Source organism: Excalfactoria chinensis, chromosome 3, assembly GCF_039878825.1.
Source record: "Excalfactoria chinensis isolate bCotChi1 chromosome 3, bCotChi1.hap2, whole genome shotgun sequence".
Classification (NCBI taxonomy): domain Eukaryota; kingdom Metazoa; phylum Chordata; class Aves; order Galliformes; family Phasianidae; genus Excalfactoria; species Excalfactoria chinensis.
The window spans coordinates 26,500,276-26,526,299 of record NC_092827.1 but is presented as its reverse complement, the minus strand read 5'-3'; the positions used below and the strand labels follow the sequence as shown (position 1 = coordinate 26,526,299).

Below are 26,024 nucleotides of genomic sequence, written 5' to 3'. Positions count from 1 at the left end.
GGTGTAATACATTTTTAAGTCTCCTTTTATTGTTTACTATGTCACAAAATTTTCCTTATTATTAAGAAAATAATTATATTTGAAGTTATGCATTGTATACATCACTAAAATTCTTAAATCTGTGTTTATTCAAAGTTTTCTAAACTAATATACAGCATGTTGTCTACCTGTATATCTAATAACTTTTATTCATGGTATTTTATGAATTTAAATTATACATTATGTTTTTATAGCAAGTACTACTCATGTATTTACTAATTATGTGGATGTAAGAGGAGGGTCTCAAGTGAAATATAGGCTTGCATTAAGTCAGTGATTGAATTTATCAGTACAGGGGAGAGTAGAAAGCTTATTAAGCTGTCCTAAAATGTATGGTCACAAGAGACAACCCTTTGAGGAAGGTACTTTATTTCAAAAATACATTAGAAAAAATGATTCAAGGTCAGATTTACCCAGAATATATATTCAAATGACTGTATTAAAACATGAAGTTATAGCACCAATGTGTATATGGTGATCTGAATGTATTAACATATTTGAAGTGAAGATATAAAGTAAAAATCCAGTTAAGAGCATATTTATACTTATCACTGATGTGAATGGAGATTTTAAAAGTTTTCCCTTCCCTGTAACAGTCTATATGTACATAGACAAGCATTTTTACTTATGTGCATTTGTTAAGCATGACTTCTGCATACGTTTGTCAGCTTTGCCAATCACAATGTGGCATCATGGGCTCTCTCAAATTTTAGAGACGGCATTTAAAAAGTAAAAAGAAAAATATCTGCAGGTCTGATGTTTTCTGATATGGGCATAGAGCTTGTAAATTATGCTTAATTGTTGTCATTTGTTGAAATTAAGCATAAGCCTAAAGCTAAGAGTTCATCTGTCACAATGCCCATTAGAACTGTCTTATTAGTGAGATATGTGCATTCCTAACAGGTAACTTTCATTTGCAGACCCACGAAAGAGACACTATTGCTCATCAGAATTAATTAATTGAATCGTCTAATGCTAGCTAAATATTGTGTGCCATTGTAACTTAATAATTTTTGCATTTCTCAGTCTTTCATTATTTGTAATGCACTTGATTATTTTCTTTGCAGTAATAAACATAAATCTTGTTTAAAGTTACTAGGTAGTACAACTCACTAACCATTAAGAAAAAAATCATTCTGTATTCCCAGTTTGCCAGAAATATTTTGGGAGGTAACAATGTCCTTCTGTTTCCTATAAGGGTAGCAGAGGAGAGCCAGGTCCTGCAGGCCCTCCAGGTTTACCAGGGAAATGGGTAAGCAGTTTATTTCCATATTCAGTGCTTGTGTTTATTTCCAAGAGGCTGTAGTATCAACTGGAATGACACTTAGCCATTCATCTATGCAGGAAGCTGAAATTAATGTTGAAATGAGTGATTGTTGAGTTTCTTTTTCAGTCCTCTCCAACTGTGCTAGTATTAGCAAATGTTTTGAAGCATATGGAGATGTGTGACTATTCCTACTACTTAAAAAATATCTCAGTGATGTGAGAAGTTGGGTTGTGCACCCCTATGTGGTCTGTGTGTAGTTGGGGAACAGGAAAAGTGAAAGTCAGTCTTTCTGCTAACAGCTATGTGAAGCTATCAAATGGAGCAGATTATGAATGCCACCTTTTACTACTGCTCCAGCAGTATTTATACAATAACTGTCAGAAGCAGAGCTGGGGAGGTTTTGGTTGAAAGAGCCTGCTGTTACAGGGGAATGCATAAATCAGAGTGTAAGATCTTAGAAAGTATTTTTAAGGGAACCAGGCTGCAGTTGAAGGACTTAAGGGTGGAAAGCCCTGTTAGCCATTTCTCTCATGTTTGCGATAAAATTATAATAAGATGCTGTTTAAAAGGATGCATTTTGGATCAGCTCTATTTTGATCAGATAATCATCTTCAATCAAATTGATGCTGTACTGGGAATAAGATTCGAACCCATCTCTTTGTAAGGGTATGGCTCTCAGTTATTTATTCTAGAACAGACTGGGAAAGTTTACAGCCTTAATTTGTTTTCACAGGGTCCCCAGGGTGACATTGGACTTCCTGGACTACCAGGTCCTCCAGGCCTACCTGGTGGTAAGGGTGACCGGGTAAGAAAAGTGCTCATGTGTACAGTCTGCGTTTTGACATGAGAAGTAAATACAATAATCTGGGCATAGTTTGTAGTTTTTTACATGAATTCATGTCTGGTTGCTTCTTTAGAATGTAGATTTGTTAGGTGTTATTTAGGGCCCATTAAATAATTATAAGTATCATAAGTATTATAAACTTATGAGATCATAAGATATACGGGGAATTTCATGACAGAACTTATGAGATTTGGTTACCTAAGATTATTAGTGCTTGTTTGTCTATTTATTTAGAATTTGAAACATACCACAGTAAAAATCAATGGCTCAGACAGATCTGAAAGTGTAAATCAGGCTCTCTGGTCACTAATGAACTATATGGAATTTCATCCCAGTTCTACAGTAGATACAGTGTCTTTCACATATGTTTAGGATCTGCTATAGTAATGCACTGAGTAATTGAGACACCTGTGTATGCAGGCACAATTACAGGATCTAAATAGCTTCAGTAGTATTTTGTTGAAGAGAAGAATTGGGCTTCTGCAAGAAGATATCCCAATTTGCTGATCAGATGTCAGTAAAGACTTTATGTAGAAACTAAAATGTCATTGATCTTCTTAATAGGATTCGAGAGAGGATGTAATTCGGCCTTCCTATTTCAAGCATCTACTTCACATGAAATGAATTGCACTTTAAAGTTCCTCTTACTTTCCCCTACAGTTAGGGAAGCACATGGTTCTTAGTTGGTATCACTGCTCTCGATATCTTTCCTTGTATGGAGGAATCCTGCCCTTGGTTTGCCCCACATATACAGTAAATCAGGGCTTGCAGTTGCGTTTGTCAGGTTTCTAAAGCTGCTCAGGTACTTAAAAATGTTTCAAGGTGGACTGTTGTCCTTAAAATCTTTCTTCATGTGGACTTTTTTTTTTATGTTTAGATTAGAGACATGTTTATAGTAAAATGTAAGTTCATACAAATAACCATTCTTATTAGACTGGCAATGATTTATACATTAGTCTCTTGCTGAAGGAGAATGAAAACACTTAGAGAAGCAAATATGGAAGGAATTTATTATCTGTTGCAGTGATGACAATCTCCTTCCAAAGTTGCCTGTTTCTCATCATCAGTCATATAAAGGGTCTTGACTTCTATGATAAAAACAGAGTGTAGATGCTGTGTATAGAGCCATTCAGATTTAGGCTACAGCCAGGAGATTTCTTTTATCTAACTAGCATTTTACAGTAACTTCTTCCTGGAATTATTTTTGGATATTAGGGTCAGTTTCATGCCCAGTGCGAGCATCTTAAAGTCCAGAAAGCTACCCTACCAGTAGTCTCATTCTATAACTGATTTTTACCTTCTCTGTTTTGAGATATGTGTCAACTGAACTTGGTTGTCCTTGGTTCAGTTTTTTCTTCAGTCCCATAGAGACTGGAGTGAACTTTTTCATCAGACTTGACATGGTAAGTGCTTTGCCAGGATGTACACCCAAGTCACAAGCCTAAAGAATGATCACACCATGCCGCTCTGTTATTTCTCTACCCTGTTCAACTTGCAGCTGCATCTGGTTCTACCTATGTTAGTAAATTAAATGGTACCAGACTAAGATCCAGACCTTGGTGTTCCTTGATGTGTTTCTTGAATAAGTTCCTTGATGCTGTTAAATAATGTGGCCTCTGAAAAAAATTCTTAAGCATGATTTGAGGGGGATTTTTACTAATAGATAAATAGTATGTCAAAAAGTAAGAATTTTCATATTCTGACATCTTACCCTATTGTCTTAGTGGAAATTTTGGGAGACAATGTAATAGGTTCAGATTTTTTCAGCTGTGATTTTTATGCTTGCTGATGCAAATATTGCAGATCACGTTGCACAAAAGCAAAAGCTTCTCTCATGTTCATCATCTATTTGCAACTCTGTTGCTCAAAAGAGAAGTAGAGAAAAACAACACAAAGACCACTAGGTTAGGTTGGAAATCAATGTCTTTTTGTTTGAGTAATTGGAAAACCTTAATAAGGTGTGATTTTGAGAATACTTTAGACAAAGTGGTTTCTGTGTTGCTTGACAGAGTATGAATGTTAAATAGGTCTGTGGTTTCCACTGCTTAGTTTAGTGGATAATTTAGTATTGGCTCTTCGTCCTTGTCAACATGAGGACAAATCTGAATTTGAGAAGCTGCAGATGTTACACCATATCCTCTGCCTGCATCTTGTAGGAAATAAATGGATCTCTGAAACTGCAGAGAAAGTACTGCATCTGTCTATTTAAAATACATATGCATGTACAATTTTTGTAGTTAGGAATGATAACGTTTGAATGTGCACAGTCTGCAAACAAAAGTAAGGACTGTGTGATTGTTTTTCTAACAAAACAAATATTTACATGCTCTTAAATGGCACACTAATCTACAGATGAAGTACTTCTGCTATAGAAAAGAAACTATTCATTCTCAAAATGAATGAGGTAATTAATTTGGTTCATTCCTGTCCAAATAGGTACATTTTAGTATTTTTTTTTACAGGATTCTAAGATAAAGACAATCTAAAATTAAAAAGAGGGGGTGTGCAGAATGTAAGCTTTAAGACACAGGTGATTTGGCTTCCATTGTGATAAAAATTCTAGAGACAGCGCTGCTCAAAAGCACTGAAAGTTAAGTAGCAAGCAAGATAAGATTACGACTGAAATAGTGGGGGTCTGGATGTGTTTATCCCACAAAACCAACTGTCTTACAGTTACACAGAGTGCTTCAATAGGGCTGGAAAATATGATACACTTCCTGGATTTTAACTTATAACTTCAACTTTCAGAGTGGTGCTGTAGCATATGCAAGAATATCTGACATAAGAGGGAGAGATCAGCTACTGCCTGACAGTCAGAACTTGTACTAAGCAGAGTGGCAGCGTATTGTATATTCCATGCTATTACTTTTCTTCAGCCTGTCACCTTAATCGTCTAGAAAGACTGAGGTCTTTCATTATCATATTTAAATATTTACAACTTTAGAGGTGTGCTGCATTGATGCAGTCAATAGTTGGAAGGACTGAAGATAATTTAGTATGCTTTTGAACCTGCTCAACATTTTGTTTCTACCTGACAGTTTGCACCAGGGAAGTGGCATTAGAAGTTTGATTGCAAAGAATCTTTAATGTTTTCCATAGTAGTGTAGTCCTGACGTCTTGTTATCTTTCCCAGTAGATATTACTAGTAAGTGAAGAGGACAGATGTAACTTTCTTCCTAAATGAGTATGATTTATGAGAGCACTAAAAAGTTCCTAACTGCGTTACTTGTGATATAGTGTACAACTCCGAATTGCCTGTTCTAAATGCATTCAGTAAAAGGAATTAAAAAAATAGAAAATGGACCATGACTGGTTTGAAATTGCTGCTGAGCTTGACTGTACAGAGTAGAAGAAAAACTAATTAAGTTTCTGTGTTTCAAATCATAAAATATTTTTGTATCTTTAACCTTTTAGGGTTCAGCGGGTGAACCAGGACCTAAGGGTGAACAAGTAAGTCACGTTACAGGTCATAGTACTATCAATTTACACTGCCAAATGCTGCAGTACATTGCACTGACTAAATCTGAAGACTAATAGTTATGTTTTTATTTTATGGTATAGGGTGCGCCTGGATCAGAAGGAGATGCAGGAGAAAAGGGTGACTTAGTAAGATATTATTCTTTCTTCACTGGATCGGATCTTTCTTTGTTATTACTTAAAACTTAAAAATATTGTTGGAGCACTTCAAACACAAGGTTTGGTCATTGTCAATACAATTGTAGTTGTGTACCAAATGGTCATCTTGTGGTGCACAGCAGTTCTATTAGCCTGATTGTATATTTCAGCTGTTTTAAAGCTCTCTGAAGTACACATATTCTTAGGATCTGTTTACGTGCATACTCCAAGTATTTTTATATTAAAAATATATATATGCATATTCACACAAATATATGTATATGTTCATATATAAATATATGTAAATTGTGGGTTTTTGAGGCAGTAAGGATGAAGAGGTAGTTTAACTCAGGTGAAGCAGGCGCACAGGTAATAATTAACCTTAATAACGCAGATTTGACTGAAATGCACTGTGTTCCCTTCACCTTTGGCAACAAGCTGAAGCGACTGGCTGTTAGAAGGAAATTGGTCTGAGAAGAGGCAGTGGCACTGTAATAGTACTGAAGATGTGAGATGTGTTGTGAATTCACATGGGTAATATCTGTGACATGTGCCCTTGGGAATTTGTTTTCCTAGAGAAAAAGAAATGCACTAATGCAGTGTATATTGTCCCCTTTTGAGTCTCTACCTGAAGTACTATGTCCAGGTCCAGGGACTCCATGGAGCTGTTGGAGCTGGTCCTGAATATGGCCTTGAGCACGATCAGTGGGTTGGAGCACTTCCCCTATGAAGAAAGGCTGAGGGAGCTGGGCATGTTCAGCCTAAAAAAAGAAAAGGGTCTTGGGAGACCTTATTGCAACCTTTAAATGTTTAAAGGGAGCTTATAAACAGGAGGGAGACAACTTTTAGAATGGTCTGATAGTGATTGATAGGACTAGAGAGAATGACTTTAAACTAAAAGAGGGAAGATTTAGATTGGATATTAGGTGAAAATTCTTTAGTCAGTGAGAGGAGAAGCACTGAAACTTGTTGCCCAGAAAGCTGTGGGTGCCCATCCCTGAAGGCATTCAAGGCCAGGTTGGATGGGGCTCTGGGCAGCCTGATCTGGTGGTTGGCGATCCTGCCCATGGCAGGGGATTGGAACTATATGAGCTTTAAGGTTCCTTCCAATCCAAGCCAGTCTGTGATTCTAAACTGATAACTGTCATTTCTATTTGACTTAAGACATATTAATAGATAGGTGACCTTTCTGGCCTTTCTAAACTACTTATTTCACCAATACAATTTAGTAACTGGTAGAATAAAATTTTCTGAAATATTTCCAAGGGTAATCCAATAACATCAGAGTAGAAGAATTAATGTTTCTTGGATGAACCAAGATTTTGAACTAAAACACTTTTTGAAATTATTATTATTATTTTTCTAATTCAGAATGAAAGATGTAACCTTCTCTATAGTGAGATGGCTATTCTCAGATAAACTGTGCAGGGTTTGCTGGAGGCAGGAGCTGTGTCGATGGGAATGGAAATTTCTAGGGGTCTGATTTCCCTGTAGCAGAATGAGTAGACAACTGTCTGGTTTCTGTTAACATCTTTTCATGGCTAACAAACACAGCATAGTAAAACATCTGTGATTCTGACAAATAAGCAGTACAGAGTCAGTTGTAAGAAAAATACTTTCTTGTTTGTGCCAGACAGAAAGTCTTGTGAGAAAGGAATCTTACAGAATACTCTGAGATTTATGTTTCCTTTCCAAATAAATTGTAATTAATTTGAATTATTATGTAGTGCAGTTTTACATAATCAACAAGTGCCTTGGGTGCTAAATATGTGAGCTTTTTACTTTTACAGGAAGATGATGAAGCTTACTGCATTTGTGATAACTGTTACAGTGGGTACTCTTTTCTAATAAAGCATTTGTTATTTTTGTTTAGGGTGATATGGGATTACCAGGTGCAAAGGGATCTGTAAGTATAAAGAACTGCACTGTTAGAGAAATGCAGAGATCTGGTAGATAAAATGGATAGTTTTCTGATGTAGAAATGAAAAAAACAAATAATGAGCTCTCACAATTAAATCAAACGTGCTCCAACAGCTTTTCCTCTTTCTAAATTTTGAGTACAATTAAGATGGAAATGATCATGCTCCTTGGGCAGCGGAGGAGTGGTGCAGCAGAGTGCTCAGTGTAATGGCTGCAATCAGTGTGCAGTCTTTATACCGCAGAAGAGTGGTAGTAGGACTATGTTGTCTGTGTGAAATTACTTCTGGCTCTGATTCCTTAACAGCTTTCATGCGGAAGGTGAGCAGAAGGCTGTATGTCACATGAAAAACAAAATTTGAGAGCTGAATGCATTCTTTTATTTTGGAGTCACTGAAGAGCGGGATTATTGCAGCAGCTGACAGTTTGGGTTGTAGTACCAGCAAACCAGCAGTTCTGCCTACAGGGAATTGAGTCTGAATGTTACCAAATTAGCTATGCTTGTGTTCTTCATGCCCAGTGTGCCTTTAGGGTTAAGAAAATGCATGCTATGCGGTATTGCTAGCTGAGATCTTGTGGGAAGGACACAAGGAAGAGATGGAGTAGGGGAGAAGTCTAGTTTTCTCTCTTCACTGCATGAAACCCTAGAGTGCTCATCATCCTGGTGAGCAGGTGGTCGAGTAAACCCGACAGCTTGCCAGACTGAGCAAGAAAGAAGTGATGGCTTCCTGGTTGTGTAGCTCTCATTATTACAACAGTAGAAGTATATTCTCATGGCCTTCTGGTGACGGGGCCTGAAGTGCGGCGTAGATGGAAAGGAAATGGCTCCATCTTGTGGATTTAATCTGTATTAATGGTCCATGGCTTTGGGGATCACTTTCCTTTTCCTAAGCTATAGCTTATTTACTAGGATGTACTTATGTGGTGATATTAATGTAGCCATATCAACCCTTCAGTTTCCCAGGGAACAGGATACTTACACCAGTAAAACAGCTCTTTATATCCATTCCCTCAGTACTGAAAATACTGGAAGTGCATCTGTTGTGGCACTGTGCCACCAGCACTTTGAGTAAGGGTGCTCCTTCCCCTGTGACAGCACAGCGAAGCCTAGGCCCTCCAACCTGTGTGCTGTGAACTCTGTTTGACACATCAACAAAGCAAAAGTTTGTATTCCAAAACCCAGCCTGGGGCTAGGTGATGCAAGTTCATACTGTGGTACTCTGTGAGGAGCATTTGGAGCAAGAAGTGAGATGAAAAGTTTCTATCCTAAAGTAATATCCAGAGAAGTTATATGTGACATGACTGAGGGCAGAAGTACAAACCAAGAGACTGTCCTGTGGTAGAAACATTGTCTTGTGCATGTGATGAAGGTTCAGTCTTCTTTCGACATAATACCTTATATTCCCACATCTTTTCTTGAAATGAGAGGAACTCTTTAATTTTATAAACTGCATAATCACTGACTCTAGATGCTTATATAAAAAGAATCTATGCACTAATTTTGCATGCCAGTGGCTGTTACTTTGCATTCATGAATAGCCCTTGTCCCTATTTGGATGCGTCAGATTACATCTACCACTAGCATAGCAGTCATTTAACATTCTTTCATTGCCAGGTTGGTAATCCTGGAGACCCTGGTTCCCGTGGGCCAGAGGGAAGTCGGGGACTGCCTGGCATGGAAGGGCCACGAGGTGCACCCGGACCACGAGGTTTGCAGGGTGAACAGGGTGCTCCAGGTCTGCCTGGCAGCCAAGGTCCAGCTGTAAGTACTGCCTTCATGTAACCAATATCTTTTTGAACTCTTAGCTGTCACTTGCACCACTCCTTTTCTCACATCAGGAGATACGTTTGCATGAGTAGATAAAATACTACAGTAGGGTTCAAAATACACTATATCTCGCAACAGGCACATTTAAACAAAGGAGAAATATTAGGTTTGTATATAGTTAGTTCTTTGGACCTCATTGTTTAGTTTACTTCTATTCTCTTATGCTCACCACACTTCTGTGATGTGCATGTACCATGTCTTAGACATGGGCATATCACACACACACACACACACACAGTAAACACCCACCTGCCTGGTCAAATTGATTTCAGCTGAAGTAGTGCAGGGACTGGAACAGCTTTTATTGAACAGCTTTTATTGAACAGCCACTGCCAAAACCATGACAAGCAGACATCATACTGAACAAAATATACTGTAATATCAACTGTTCTAAAATTATTATATTTCAATCCTAGGGAAAAGAACCAACTGATCAGCACATTAAGCAGGTCTGCATGAGAGTCATGCAAGGTAAATATGCTAAAATGTATTTGATGTTTCTTGAGCATTTAAGTTACAAAACTCAAGTGGCAGCAACCAAGATTTTCCCAATTTCATCCAGAAAAAATATCCTGCCCTCAGAAGGGTATGCTGTAGAATGTTTCTACATGTTAATGGGCTTGTTCAGGAAGAGAAGGAGACCTCATTGTAGCCTTCCAGCATTTAAAAGGGGATTATGAAAAGGAGGGGAATCAACTTTTTACAAGGTTAGATAGCACAAGGGGAGTGGTTTTAAGCACAAAGAGGAAAGGTTTAGATTGGATGTCAGGGGGAAGTTCTTTACAGAGAGAGTGGCAAGGTGAACAGGCTGTCCAGAGAGGCTGTGGATGTTCAGTCCCTGGAGGTATACAAGAGCAGGTTGGATGGGGCCCTGGGCGGCTTGGTCTAGTGACAGATCTGGAGGCTGTTGGCTCTGTCTGTAGCAGGAGCACTAGAACTTGGTGATCCTTGAGGTGCCTTACAACCCAAGCTATTCTATGATTCTATGAATGTACACACCATATGAGAAACTAGTGAGGCATCTGGAGTGCAAGCCTTGTGAGGAGCAGTTGTGGGAGCTGGGATTATTTAGTCTGGAGAAGAGGATGCTCAAGGGAGACTATATAACTCTCTACGACTATCTGAAGGGAGGTTGTGTGAGGTGAGAGTTGGCCTCTTGACCCAGGTAACTACTGATAGGACGAGAGGGATTGGCTTCAAGTTGAGCCAGGGGAGGCTCAGGTTGGACTTTAGGAAACTTGTCACTTTAAAGACAACCATAAATGAAATTCACCTCCTCAGTAGGCCTTGTCTATAGATTGCTATACCTAGCCTTCCTTATTTTTCTGCTGGCCATAGTTCCGTTTTATTTCAGATTCTGTTATCCTCTGTTACCTTACTATTTCTGGATTGTGGATGCAAAATAGCTATTCTTGTCAGGTCATGCAGAATTTATGGCAAATGTCATATGGAACTGTGTGACTGTATCCACAGAATGTTTTTTATAAGGCATACTGGAAAGATGGATTTGAAGTCTGGAAGAGGATCTTCAAGGAAAATGATGACCACTCCACACTGTTACAGAAGTGGAGTGAAAGGGGGAGCAGGAAAAGGAAATAAATAGCTAGCATAGGTCATCCCGAGGAACAGAAGGCTGATTTTATGCCTACTGAATGATTTGAACTCCCTTTGTCAAAAACTTCTGCTGTGTTGCCTCACATGATAATGTCATCAATGTATTACTGGTGTTCAGGAGCTTCTCCATATTCCAGTGAGGTCTGTATCAGCCTATAACAAATGGCAGGGCTTTGTTTCCACCCATGGGGTAGTCGATTCCAGGTATAACGAGTGCCCCTCCAAGTAAAAGCAAACTGTGGTCTGCACTCTGCCACCAGAGAGACTCAAGAAAGCTCACTGTTGATATCATTTGTGACATGCCAGTTGGCTGCCTTTGACTAAGCTGATACTGGAGTTCTAGCATGTCTGCTGCAGTAGCACTTTGCAATGGTGTGACTTGATTCAGGCCACGCTAGTCAACTGTTATCCTCCACTCTCCAATGGACTTTTGCACTGGCCATGTGGGACTATTGAAGGGTGAGCAAGCCTTGCTGATTCCTTCATTCTCTAGCTGGTGAATCAGTTGATGAGTGGGAATTAGGGAGTCCTGGTTGGTGTGGTATTGCTGCCGGTGCACCACTGTTGTAGTGACCAGCACTTGCTGTTCTTCTATTCTTATTAACCCCACAACAGAAGGCTCCTGTGATCTGCCTTAAAATCAACATCATAAGATGATCAATTATTTACCAGATTTGGGTTTGTGAGCACAGATTTGAAGGGTGTCTTTCTTCTGAAAGATAATGCCTGTACTTACTTTACAGGCTCATTGCAAAGGCAAATGACTGCCCATGTGCTTTTTAGCTGCTCTTTCTTTCAAAAATGAATCTTAACAACTATTAACAAGAAATAATGAAGAGAGAGATTTGTTCTTTTTAGGGACAGCAATCAAGTAAGTTTTCTTATAGATGGTTGAAAATGAAATAACAAAATTATAAGGATATTTCTAAATAAACTGCATACATTTAAGTATTTCAGGCTGCAAACCTTAAAGCTTAAGATATAGCTTCAAATTGACCAGTTTCACAGTGCTTCTGCAGTTTACCACTGGTAGGTCTAGGATTGTAACTTATATGTAACATACTTTATAATTAACATTTTACATAAGGAAATTTCTGTATTGTAATCCATCAATTTCCATAGCAAAGAACATACATTGTTCCTTAGCAAACTCTAATACTTGTTTATATCCTTGTTCAGGTCCCACAGGCAGCTTAATTTTGTCCTTCTGTTCATTGCAGAACAACTCTCTCAGCTGGCAGCCAGTCTTAGGCGGCCAGAATTTGGTGCTCCAGGTCTTCCTGGCCGACCTGGACCTCCAGGTGCTCCAGGACCTCCTGGGGAAAATGGTTTCCCAGGACAGCTTGGACCCCGTGGCTTGCCTGGCCTTAAAGGTCCTCCTGGTGAGATCGGTCGTAAAGGTCCTAAAGGTAAGGAACTCATATACAAAAGGCTGCATTAGGAACCTAACCTGTTTTTCCCCTCAGTTGCCCCAGTAACTTGAGGACACATTTGCCTGGCCTCAGTAAAATTTGATTATAAATCTGCATTTTGTTATCAAATCACTTACACAATATGGGAAAGGATGAGTACCTGCCTGCCTTGATCTAGAAATAAGCAGCTGAATCAATTTCCTAATATTAACTGCCCTTCTCACAGGCATTTAAAGTTTTTCTTTAAAAGTTTTCCTTTGCTGAAAAGTTTCAGCAGTAATTCTCTTTTCCCCAATCCTCCTACAGTCCCGTTGTGAACTTTAGCAAGAATTCCAGTCCCAAGCTGACATAAACAGTCAAATCTGTTCACTACTGCTAGTCTACTCTTCTAAGTCTATCTTGTTTTTATATTACAAATGGCTGACAACAATGTGCCTCATATTTGGGCATAATACTTGAGCCATTCTTATGTATAACAGCATCACAACACATACTGCAATTCACCAATCCTTTGTAAAAGACAACTCTGTAAGAAAATTGGCTTGACTTAAATTGCTGTTTTTTGAGAAGCACAAGGTAGGTTAATCTCTTTTGTTCCTGTCTTAGAGGGTTTATATGCCTCCAAAGGGTTACACGATACAATTTTCTGCAAAGCCTTCAGTGCACTCTGCATGTATTATTCTTTCTATTCAGCAGTGGTTTCAATTTGTTTTCCTAAAGGAAGGTTTTAGTTAAAAAATTGTATATTTTAGCACACAGCCAGTCTGTTGTTGGATTAGAGCATTTACTTGTGTCTCAACTTCTGTTTGAAAGAAAAATTGGAAAAATCTTTGATGAGAGAGGGAATAGAATACAAAGAAAGCAAACCTTAACTGCACTGTTGCTGTAGCTCTGTTACTGTTTTATTTAATGTAGTGTCATCTATATTCATAAAGCAACAAAAACGTTGAAAATACAAAGGTGGTCTGATATGCTGAAATTGACTGAGCAGACAGCAGGCTGTACTGCAGTCATATTTAACAAAAATTTACAGAGCACATTAAGAAAAGCTACCTAAAAATGAGCAAAAGGCTTTGTTTCCTACCATAATTACCATCAAATTCCAAGTTACCTTATAGTAAACCTTGAAACAAGATTGCAGACACCAAAGGGTGTGCGCTCTCAAGCATGACAGTTTTCATGATGGTACTTTAAGATGCAAAATAGAAACTGCCTTGCACTTCAAACACCTGCCGACTACTACAGTTAGATTCTTTACATTGCACTGCTATGCTAGTTGGGTAATTATACATTCCTCTTTATGTATGTGAGGCTGTTGGAATGCTTACTTCAAAGCAGTCTAGGCATAGGACTAGCACTGAAAGAAACATTCAGTGATTTTTCCAGCCTTGCTGACACCAGTCATTATCCACTTCTGTGGTTACCTGGTGAGTAGATAGTGTAGGTTATTTAGTTCCTCCCACAGTCAGGCCATTCCATGGCAGTGCCACAGTGCGAGGCTGAGGTAAGATCAGAGAAAATGGTGGAGTGAGTTGTCATCAGGGACTTCACTGCAGCCAAATGACTGGACTAGGAGAACTAAGCTACTTGTTTTACACGGAATCCACTTGGATACCTCAAGAAAGATACCACAGAAAGTCTTGGATTATATTATGATCTTGATAGCTATGTGTTTGGTGGCATGTGGCAGGATCTTTATACCTCTCCTTGGATTCCTTGTAGTCACTATGGTTCCACAGATCTCTTAGAGATGAACTGATATTCCCCATCCATTTGGGAAGCTGTCTGAGATGGGAGTTAAAGGGAAGGTACCTAGGACGAGTTAAAAAAAGCAAGGAGAAGGAGGAAGTTGAGAATTGTTCTGGTCACGATAGGGGAAATAGAAACACAGGAATGTGCGGCCATGAGATGACAGAGCAGCAGAAGATATGACGATACAGTGACTTTAATATCAACAACAGCAAAGTTGGATCAAAGAATCAGATGAAGAATTTAAGTAGGGTGTGCACAACTGGTAAACATGTGGACTGTTGAGGAATGTATACAATGATCAGAATTAGGCTTTAAAATAAATAACAAAAATCAAAGCTTCCTCTTAGTAAGATGCTTTCTGTTGGGAGCTACATATCAGTTTGAAGAAAAGATGGGCATCCACTAAAGAAAAGTTTCTGTAATAGCAGTGAGTGAGAACAAATTTATTTTTACTGTAGTGAATATCCTATGTGGATGTCAATAGAATACTGTATTCTGAGCAAATCAACTCGTCTTCTCTGCAACAGCTGTCTCAAGGAACAGCACTTGAGAATTTTTAGTTATTAGCTGAGTTCACTTGGTCTTTCAAAAGCCATCTGACAGTAACCTCAGGCCATAATCCAAAATAGCCCTTGCGGTTCTGTGAGCTTGGTTGATATCTACTATGTAGGTTATGGAACATTTCACGCAGTGCTTACTGTCCTGTCCCCATTTTTTTTCCCCCTCCAGTGTTTAACTCAGATATAAAGAAGGCAACTCAAATCCCAAATCTTTTACAACTGTCAGGACATTGTTCCAAGGTGGTAAGAATATATACAGCCAGCTGAATGCTCTGCCTATTAGCTACTTCCTATTAATCTACTTCGGAGGAGTAGCTTACTGAAGGTAATACTCCAGGCAGGCTCTAACTAACATTTCAAAAATTTGCTTTAGGTGAAGCAGGAGAAAGGGGAGAAAGAGGATTTCCAGGCAGAGGAGTGAAAGGTCTCCCGGGACCGAGGGGTCTTCCAGGTAAGTATAAAAGGGTGAGGATAAAGAAGAAAAGGAAGATATTTGTAGTAGAAATTTATTCAGAACTGATACCTCACGCTGCCTTGAAAATCCAAAAGGTGTCCAACAAGCAATAAACTTCCAAATAACAAGACTTCATTATTTTACTTTGTAAGTAATGATAAAATCAGCTCTTTCCTAAAGCACTACCTCTCTGCTCCATTTACATCGGCATAGAAAGATTAGAATAAAATACATACAGAGCATTAAAAAAGAGGAAATGATTTAAATAAAAGAGAAGAGCAATAGAAAGACAAGATTCAAACATCAGACAATCTTACTAGCAGGTGCAGCAGTCTTCAAAATCTCCATTCATAATTTAAGCCATCTAAAACTCAATTATTTATTTCTGTTGTAATTAATTTGCAGCGTAAATCAATAAAGGTCCAGGACGGATACCTGCTGATAAATGTAGCACAACTGGCCTCTAGTGGCCAACAATGAAAATAAGCATTTCCATAAATGTCTTTGTATGGCTTGTTTCTGTATATACACAGACAGAAGCTGTCAAAGTTTGTTCTCCTTGTAAAAAAAGAAAAACAATTTCTCTTGAGTATATAGTGATACTCAATGTTCTCTCCTTTGGAAATTTATGATTGGAAGAGGTTTACTAAAATCACTGCATTATTTAATCCCTTCATTGAAGTTCTAGAAAGGAAGAAAAACCATACATTAGTGCTCAACCATTCAGCACATCTGTTCTCCAACATAGCTGAATGGAGAATAAAAATAAGCTTTTGATATGTCTTTCTGGAGAGGTAATATTACTCTGAAGTAGTGAGTAGTGTTCATGATCATCATCATCAGAGCTGCCTGCAGTCCTCCAGTCAGCTGTATGGTCTTGGTTCTTATAATGGCAGATCTATACCAGTGCAACTGGAGGGGACTGTTTCATTGCTACAGATGTGTAAACACAGCCTGGTTCTCTGTTAGTCCCTCTGAGTGGTCACCTCTCCTGGGAAGACACTGAGAGCATTGAAAAGGGTACCCCATCTTCACACAGCTTTTAGTAACAGCTTTTAGTAAAGCTAAAAAAGTAGTAAAGCCACGTGTATACCGACCACATCACATGCTCCCAAATTTAGACCTGTATCTGCTTTTCCAGGTGAACCAGGTAAACCCAGCTATGGCAGGGAAGGCCGTGATGGTGTACGAGGTCCCCCTGGTGTGGCTGGTCAGCCTGGGATTCCTGGTCCTCCTGGCCCTCCCGGCCCTCCTGGGTACTGCGAGCCGTCGTCTTGCCGAATGCAGGCTGGACAGAGAGCTGCTGGTAAGAACGTGAAAGGGCCATGAATGGGCAACGCAAAAGCCACAAAGCATTAGCATCCATTTACATCCTGCACAGACAGCTGGAAAAAAAAAAAATAAGGAATGGAGGAGAAACACAACCTTGCACCCAAGATTTCAGTAATGCATTTTGAACACAGTGGATGTACATTGTTTGTAAAGGTGTACTTAGCAACACAAGTCGGAACAATGGTGCTTATGAAAATACACAGGAAGAATTTTGGCTCTTTTTTCCCTTTGGGAAAATAAAGGCACTTGTTAATTAATATTGTTTTTAAATAAAGAGTTGCCCTGAACACTTCTTTACCCATACTTAATTTCTTTGTATGATAAACAGTGAAAGAACACGTCTTCAGACATAAAATAAAAAGGAATAGTTTATTCACTTCAGTTGTAGCTATTTTTTTAATTAATTATTATTATTATTATTATTTTTGTGCTTGTAAAATAAAACCTAGAGCTCCCTTGAGCAGATTACATCACTTCATCTGCAGTCACTTCATTGCATGTATGTGCTGTACAGGATACGCTATAAGCCTCCCTCAGCTCTTTGGTTCCACTGTAGAAATGCAATGGGAGGCTGTTCTCACAGAAAGCTGCCTCTGCTGCCATCTTTTATGCTGTAAATCTGTAATTGTACCATCACTGGGTTCTTGTGAATAAGCCACATGGAATAACCTCTTCATTTTCCACTTCAGTCTGTGTTGCGTTCTTAGTTTCAGATGGAGCCTATTCCAGCTTGACTCCTTCTATGTGAAATTGAAAAACAAACAAACAAAAAGGCAGGAAGCCCCTGTCAGGGGAATGTTAAGTCCCAGAAATGTACTCCTTTTGTAGCTGAGGTTACATACATTGAAGTCACGTCCGTGGTTGTACAAATGCCCAAATAATAATGTCTTAACTCCTTGGTTGCTTCTGTATGCGTGTTTACATTCAATACCAATAAACAGAACGGCTAGAAGACCACCAGAGTTGCCTTTTTTAGAGAAACTCAATTTTCAGAGAAAAAAATTGCAATGTGGATATTTTGTTTCTCTCTGTATAAATTAAAGTGCATCTTTGACTTACCTCCTCTGAAGCGTGTTTGTTCTTTCTTACAGAGGACAATGAAACAATCCTACGGCATTTTCTTTCAGTTTGCTTTTAGACACCCAAATTTTAAAATCCAGATTTCAGCACTCTTGCTTTAGGCATTTCTTTTCCTAGCCCTTCATTGTCTACTTCTATTCAAAGTTGTTGACTTGTAGGCCGTGTGAAAATATGAAGTAACACAAGCAGCTGAGCTCTGCCTGTACCACACAACACTTAGGTAGGAAAAATATGCTCAAGGGAATTACAGAAAAAGGAATACATAAACCTTCCCCCAAAGAAACCTGATGCTTCCCTGCTTCCCTGCAACCCATCTGCTGACAGAAAGTGAGGTAAGATAATAATGAGGGATAAGATAATGAGAGAAAAAAGCTGTCTGGTCACACTGCAAACTAAAAGAAAGTACATTTGCACATCTGTCAGAGACTTTTTGGCCAAACTTTCTTGTAACCATCATCTTCTACTTCAATACCACAGGAATTCATCAGAATACATAATTGCAAAGAATTTCAATCTTAAGAAACAAATCCATTCACTTGCACACCCAGTGCTTAACTTGTTCATAAAGAACCATGTTCCATGAGGTTTCCAAATCACAGAATAGGGGTTGGAAGGGACCTCAAGAGAACACTGAGTCCAATCTCCCCTGCTAAAGCAGGTACCCTACAGTGGGTCATAGAGGTATGTGTCCAGACAACAGGTCTTAAGCATCTCCATAGAAGGAGACTCCACAACCATTCAGGGCAATGTGTTCCAGGGCTCTGTCACGCTTACCATAAAGAATGAGGTTGGTTTTTACTGATTTACAGTCACGGTCCCCAAGAGCAGGTAATGTAACAAATAAAACACTACTGGTATTGACAAATTGGAGTTTCACCAGCAAACTTTTATTTTGATTATAAAGTGTGTAAAACTGTTAAAAAGAAAAAAAAAAAACAACCCTGATAACAGAAAGAATGAAAATACTATTTTCCATATGTAATGCACAAACATAATGAATCAAAAGAAGCAAACCCCCCAACATTTAAATAGAAATGTGAAGTGCTTTAAAAAATATAGTCTGAAAATGCATAAAAATCCACAATGGAGAGAAAACATTCGTATGTAAAAAAAAACAAATCAGAACTATTACGGTCTAACAGATTTAACACTGAGGGTCAATTCAATGCAGATGTTATGTAAGTAAGTGGACAGCTTGGGATTGTGTCAGGCGTCATTCAAAGAGCGATAGATTGTATACCAAAAAATACCAGGAAGTGGATTTTAGTACCAGGATGTTCAACTGGAGATTTAATTGTAGAATTATGAAGTTGAAGGTATATCAGTGACGGCGATACAGAAAAAAAAGTAGTGCTAATTGAAATAAAAATACTTTGATGGCACAAAGCAATGAGATTGAGAGGTACTGCAAACCAATGGCAGTGCTGGCAGTTCTGAGCAGGTGCTCCTGGACTCTCTTGCTGAGCTCCTACAGAAATATTGTTCCCCTGTCTTCCTGGTTGAACACCTGAAGACACAATGCTGTTTTTGAAGGGAAGACTATGAAAGCCACTTTCACCATTCAGGATCTCTGCTGCCACTTGTATTTCTCAAGGTGTTACTGCACTGTGACAAGTACATGTTTTAGCTCCCCAGCTATTTGGCCCAAATGTGGGCAGGAACCAAGGGGAAAATGTTTAGTAACTGTCTGGAAAACGATCACCAATTCCTCACAATCCAATCAGACACTTCAAATGTTGATTTCAGTGCCCTCCCTACAAGGGTACCAATAGGCATTAGGAAAACTGACTGCTGCTGTGTGCTGCACTATGCCTTTATGTGCTAATACATAGCACATATATAAAAAACCACACATATATATAGACATATGATTTTAATATGTCACATATAAAAAATTGCATATATATATTTCACACATACACACATATGTATATAGTTTATATATGTGTATGCATTTTAAGTCACAGCTGTCACTGGGACTGAGCAGCCTGGAAAGAACTGATACCAAAACTCTTGTGTGATTGTTTTCTGAGGGCTGAATTCTCTCTCCAGAGCATGGTTTGGAGCACCAAACAGAGGGAAGACAGCAAGGCTGTGGAAGTTACCCCAGAGAGTTCTTTCATGAGAACGCCAATAGCAATCTGAGTCTACACAGGGCCAAACTGAACTTCCTTCAAAAAGGGACTGCCAGCAGGTGTGATTACAAGGTTACTTACAAGACAGAGCAAACAAGAAAGCGGGTCCTATAGTCTCAGAGACAGCATAGCAGAGCACAGCACTCCACACACAAACACATGCCACATTTTTGCAAATGTTTTAAAATTGCTTAAGGAATTGGGTGATGCATTTGTTTGATCTGGTTGCTGGATGCATGAGGAAGATGATGATTATCACTGTTCATTATCATACGGTCATATAGTTTATGCAGTCCCTGTACCTCCTCTGCTCCCAGACAGCAGGTAAAGAAGAAAAGGCCTTTCTTGTGTAGGGCATGCAGCTCTCATCTCATTTGCTGTAATCTCAGCTTTATTCTGATCCCCTCGTACTTTCAGTTTTCTGTGTCTGCATTCAAGAAGACCAGTAAAACTCTGCAGCTTTAGACAATATATCCACCAAGCCTGCTGGACCCACCATTAAATTTGAAAAAAAAAACACAATTGTGCCAGTGGTCAAATTACTGCCTAGCATTCTTTTAAGAGCCGCTGATCTGCGAGGTCTCTTTTACTCCTGGGAGAGTTAGACAGTAAGAAAATAACAAAAATGCCCGAATTTACCCGAAGTTAACAGTTTCTCGAATGAATTCGTCTTATTTTATACTGGAGATCAGTATAGGTAAAAGCAACTCCTGCTGGATTCAACAGCCCTGTGCCGAATGCCCACTTGGGCTCACTGCTGTGACTTCTCACCCTTGTTTTTTCTTGTGGTTGCATGGGCCCTCTTGTGATCAGAAAGTAAAGGCCACCATACATGACAAAGCCACATTTCATTTGGATGTACAGGAAGCATGGGAAACATTCCCATTTCCACCTGGAATCCTATTTTGCAGACATCAATGGCCACATAAGTAATGTAAAAAGCATATTTTCTATCCACTTAATACATACGCATTGAATTGAGCCTTAAATGTTGAAAACCAAAAAGTACAATGAAGGAAATAAGCAACCAGTGTGCATGTACTGTGATTAACTCAGTGACAGATGCATATCATTCAGAAATGAAAGAAAACAATAAAATAAGGTATGCCCTCAAAAAATCTTCATATATATCAACAGAAGACAGAATATATACACATTGAAACTTCAGTAAATAATTAAATGTATTTTAAACCGGCAGAATTAGAGATAAGCTGCTAATAAAATACACGTAGACTACATTCTTTTTAGCTACAACTTATTTTGGTCTAGAATCTGTAACGTTTGTTAGCAATTATTATTTGAAAACCACATTTTCTTAAAGTATGGTGAAGCTTGAGTTGGCTTTGTCAACTTCAGCGACAACCAAGGCAAGTTCATGATTAAAACTTGTTTTCCATGGTCTACACCAACCTCTGTGTATGGAGGTGGATTTACAAACCACCAAGCACAATCTGGTTGTAGTGATCATGACAGACCTCAAAGAAACTCTGCATGACTCCGTATATTTAGAATCTATCAAACACTAAAAGAATGCTTAAAAAAAAAAAACAAAAAAAACACACACACAAAGAAAAGCTAGGATTGTTTCATTTCCTGAGATACGTGTTATGTTTTCACATGCTAAGTTGGAGCAGCGGCTCTACCAACCTGGTGAAACAGAAGGTTAGTGGCTGGCTTTATGCCAGTGTATTTGGAGAAACAAGTGTTTAAAATGCTAACACAGCCCGTGGGGTTTTCACAAGAATGCTATGTAAACATTACAGAACAAGAAAAAAAAAAGCGTACGCCAACAATAAAACAGTATTTCACCACTGTGAAAAATAAGTGCCATAATATTTTGTGTGATTATTCATTAATTTTAAAAATATGCATATTTAACAAAGCTGTGCATATCTCACAATCGTAAAACAAAGGGAGGACTGATATTGTGCTCAATCCTGTTTCCTTATCACAGTGCTCTTTTAGCATTGAAACCATATCCAGTTTAAGACTAAAATATTGGTTCTTAAAACATTACCAGGCAGGCTGCATTGCTACTTGACTGCACAACTGTGTGATTGCACTGCTTTGATTTTTATTAACCTTGCAGACTCACTGCTCCCCTACAGACACTGGCAGAATGGAGGCTTGAGGGCAGCAGGTTCTGCTACTGCATGTTCTTCTGTTACACGTACATATACAAAATACAAATAACCTAAGCAACACTACCTGAAAATAATTACTCAAAAAAGGCAGTACTTCTGCAAAAATCACCATGTAAAAATAAATGGATTTTAGGAAAAAATACCAGGCTCAAGAAGAAAACCAGAAACGCAGACTCTTGTGCTGTGCACCTACCCAGCACCGCGTCATTTCTTGTGCTGCCGAACTCAGCCTTTGCTTCCTCACCTCTGCTGAGGTGGTGTCCTGAACCCCCCAGTGGGCAACAGCGGCTGTGCTGCAGTCTCAGAATGTTTCACTCTGCCTACATTTGTTATTGCTTTCTTCAGATAAACTGGGTAGTTCTGTCCATGGCTTCATTTTTAAGAACAATTTCAACTATTTTGTCAAACATTTCAGTTCAAAGTTGTAGGCGTACATCCCCAAATCAGAGAAATACCTTGTGCTACTAAAAAAGTAATTATCCCTGTTTAGTTTCTTGCAAAATTTACTGCAGCACAGACTGTTCAGAATGGATACAAAATTGATGCCATGGAGGCCCCATAACCAGGAGGTGTTCAAGGCCAGGCTGGCTGGGGCTGTGGGGAGCCTGATATCAAGGGAGGTGCATCTGGCCATAGCAGAGGGTTGAAACTGGATGGTCTTTAAGATCCCTTCCAGCTCAAACCATTCTATGATACAGCAAATCACAAAACAGATGAACACCTAGCTGCCTTCCCTGGCTCCCTGTCCCAAAACCTAAGACAGTATCAGTCCGAAACAGCAAACAAATTTCAGGGACCAAACCTGCAAACCACCCAGACACGTGTTTCCAGATACAGCCTGCTTTCAATTCTAAATATGCCGTGTTGGAGCACCCAGCGTGATGGGAAGTCATGCCAGGAGGAACTCTGTTCTCCCCAGGTGAGGAACATGGCATCTTAAAAAAAGGTATTGAGATAGCCCATATCACAAAATACCCGTTTTCTCACATGAGAAAATTGATCTGGGCTTTTAGAAAAAAAATACATATATAAAAAAAAAAAAATACATCAAGTAAAATTACTTAAGCAAATTCAAAGTTTAAATACATTGTAAAAGACCTGTAGCTTTGAATCCCAAGAAGAAAACAAGGCATCTGTAGGAAACAAAGATGAAAAAATAAACTTCTTCAAATACAAAAAGTGATCTACTTTCTGATCAGTTCAAGTAAATTAACAAACAGACGTAGCATCTGGCAAGTAACAAGTGCTCAGTTTCAGCTAGCTAAAAGCCCCAAAATATACAAATAATCCAACAGCGTGTGGCAGCCTATGTACAGCGTTCCAGGAAGAGGGCTGCGCAGAGACCTTTCAGTCCTGTGATGTTCCCTAAAAGACAGCACCCTTTTTGATATTGTCACAGAAAATGAAGTTTATAATTAATGCATGAAGTAAAAAAATATTTGGATTTGACATAAATTGGAATTACTAGAGAATTAAAAAGAAGCGTTCATGCAGGACACCTGACCAGCAGTTCTTTTGAGTGGACTGAAAACAGTGTGCAAGGACCGTTTCAGGACCCAGCAGCTGTTGGCGCACACACAAGGAGCCTCTCAAACTGCCCAAGAACAGGAGACCAGCCCTGGAGCAGCTGTAACACTGAAGGGAAACCATGCTATCTAGGCACAGGAGGTGTGAAAGAGGAGCAGCAGGTGCTGAGCTTCACAGTGGAGGGATGAGCTGTTCCTTGAGTGCCTTCACAAGGGATGGGCACCCACCACCTGCAGAGCAGGCCTGGGCCAGCCCCCACCGAGGGATGAACAAAAGAGGAGGCTGAGAGCTGAAGGATGTCCATAAGGCTTTGAGCCATCCGCCTCCATGCTCACCAACACAGGTGTTGAGCCCCTCAAACATGCCCCAAGCTGCTGGCATGCTGCAGTTCAGACTCCCTTTGGAGAATGATTTCATGACATGTCACAGGTCTTCCAGCACCCTCCTTCTAGCTAACCTCTTCTGCCCCAGGTGTCCATGTGCCAATGTTCCATCCCTATTCATTTAAACATCTCCATTGTGTCAAGAACCTTCTTGCCTTAAAATTTCTGACTGATTAATAGACTAACACCCAGAGGCTGCTCTTAGGGTTAGTTCTCCTCAGAAAATATGCCAGAAGGCTTGCCATTTTCTCTGGCTACTTAACATAACACATCTTTCTCCTCTTGGACTAGATACACGTGCTAGGAACTCTATTCAGAACAATTTTAATAAGAATCTCACCATCTTTCTGTTTTTAAGCAAAAAGAAACCAGATGTTTATTTCTCAGAAGAGCTGCTTCAGAATCCAGCACTTCCAGTGTGGGAATGCCTCCCTAATGACTGATGCAGAAGTTGGCTCCCTCAGCACTTCTGCAGCATGAAGGTTATCAGAACCATGCAGTGGCCTACAGTAGGACAGCACTGCTATCTCCCTAGCAACAACACAAGAGGCTGCAGTGCTGCTTATGTGTCACGAGCTTGGACTATAGCTTCCCAGAGTCTCCTAATACCACTTTCAATTTCTATTACACTGTAGCCAATTTCTCAGGACTAAATTAGGAAACAGACAACCCTACACATCAAGAGTGAAACTTCATCCAACTCTTCTCCCTCCTTTGTGGAATCAGCCTCTGCACAATTGTTTTCCTCCATCTTTTCTTATGTTCAGTCCCCTGGAATAGCATTCACCTTCCTTGGGTCTGCACCTTGTGTACTCCCAATCAATATGAATCTGAAGTGGACGGGAGTGGAGAGATCATAAAATTTCTTTGCTTCCATCTCTAGAAAGCTACAGAAACAGTTGGTAGCGTTCATGACCCAAACCTGGTTCAGAGTGGGTGCGGGAGCCTCCTCAGGTCAGTAACATTGAGTCTAAATAGAGTTCCCAGCACTCCAGCTAAGATCCTACAGTCACCGCCAATGGGTAGTCTTTAAATTCAGAACAGCATTTTCTCCACCAGTAAGGAACATGAAACCTGCCTATATACTGAGGCACAAATTCTGTCTTAACTTACAATAAAACATTTTTTTTTTTTTGTTGGAGGAAAGAAGCTCATAAAAATTATTTGGGCTTATTTTCTCCTATAAGCAAAATAAATATGAGAAACGTAACACATGGAATGCACTCTGGAAAATAAATGTTATCGTTATTATGACACTGCAAATAGAATAGACAAAGGCTCAGTTCCACGCCTTATAAATTATCTATGGATCATGCAGTGTCATGGGGACAAAAAATGCACCAAGTATTTCAAAGATTAAATTAACTTATCGAGAAGAGTGAAAAGTGATTGTGAACCCAAGTGCCTATGGGAGAGAGTTTTATTTCCCACTGGTGCGTGGCCGGGTCTGTGACACGTGGTAATAGCAATCTGCTGGATTGCATCTTCCATTGGGTCCAGGTGGCCCCTGTGGTCCGGGTGACCCTGGAGTTCCTGGAGGGCCTGGCAGGCCAGCAGCTGGTAAAATAAAGTCAGAATTAGCACAGTCCCCTCTAGAGCACATGCAATGTCCTTCCTGCGACACATCCCTGAATGTTAGCTTTACACAAGCTTGTGTGCAAGGAAGTAGGTGTATCCGACCCCATGCTACAGCAAAATCAGAAGGAAATTCCCTGATGTAAAACTGGTGTGAGAACCAGGAGAAAGGCATGTTAGTTCATAAATAACAATAGCATAAAATAAATCTGCCGACTTGTACCTGCATGGCCAGGAGGTCCAGGATTACCAGGCAGTCCAATTCCAGGTTCACCTCTTTCCCCTTTCTGTCCTCTATAACCTACACAGAAGAGATATATGAAAATAAAAGTGTCCTCTTATTATAAACAGTAATCCTCTATAGAACTTGTTGACAAGAAATTATCAAGACAAACACAGCTGTGAAAACATCCACTCATTTCACTTTTTTTTTTTTTTTTTTTTTTTTTTCTTTTTTTTTTCTTTCCTGATACTAGCAATGATTTCTGAGACACTTTCTGCATTCCTATATTCTTTCTGGAGAACATGACAATTTCTAGCTGTAAC

The 26,024-nt window shown here is 39.3% G+C and overlaps 2 protein-coding genes across 3 annotated transcripts in view; one reads left to right on the top strand and one right to left on the bottom strand.

Annotated features, from left to right (window-relative positions):
* COL9A1 (collagen type IX alpha 1 chain) overlaps positions 1-17,687 on the top strand; it is a 61,775-nt gene extending 44,088 nt beyond the window's left edge. For both annotated transcript variants that reach the window (XM_072333646.1, XM_072333647.1), the window contains 10 exons: positions 1,238-1,291; positions 2,040-2,111; positions 5,565-5,600; positions 5,712-5,756; positions 7,639-7,671; positions 9,298-9,444; positions 9,927-9,981; positions 12,345-12,533; positions 15,222-15,299; positions 16,444-17,687. In XM_072333646.1, coding sequence (XP_072189747.1) covers positions 1,238-1,291; positions 2,040-2,111; positions 5,565-5,600; positions 5,712-5,756; positions 7,639-7,671; positions 9,298-9,444; positions 9,927-9,981; positions 12,345-12,533; positions 15,222-15,299; positions 16,444-16,631 — 897 coding nt within the window. In that variant the 3' untranslated portion in view covers positions 16,632-17,687. The remainder of the gene's footprint in view (positions 1-1,237; positions 1,292-2,039; positions 2,112-5,564; positions 5,601-5,711; positions 5,757-7,638; positions 7,672-9,297; positions 9,445-9,926; positions 9,982-12,344; positions 12,534-15,221; positions 15,300-16,443) is intronic.
* A 7,534-nt stretch (positions 17,688-25,221) lies between these two features.
* The window catches only part of COL19A1 (collagen type XIX alpha 1 chain), a 181,761-nt gene continuing 180,958 nt past the window's right edge, over positions 25,222-26,024 (bottom strand). The window contains exons 50-51 of the mRNA XM_072333644.1: positions 25,702-25,779; positions 25,222-25,460 (exon numbers count right to left, since the gene is read on the bottom strand). Of these exons, the coding sequence (XP_072189745.1) occupies positions 25,324-25,460; positions 25,702-25,779 (215 nt within the window). The 3' untranslated portion in view covers positions 25,222-25,323. The remainder of the gene's footprint in view (positions 25,461-25,701; positions 25,780-26,024) is intronic.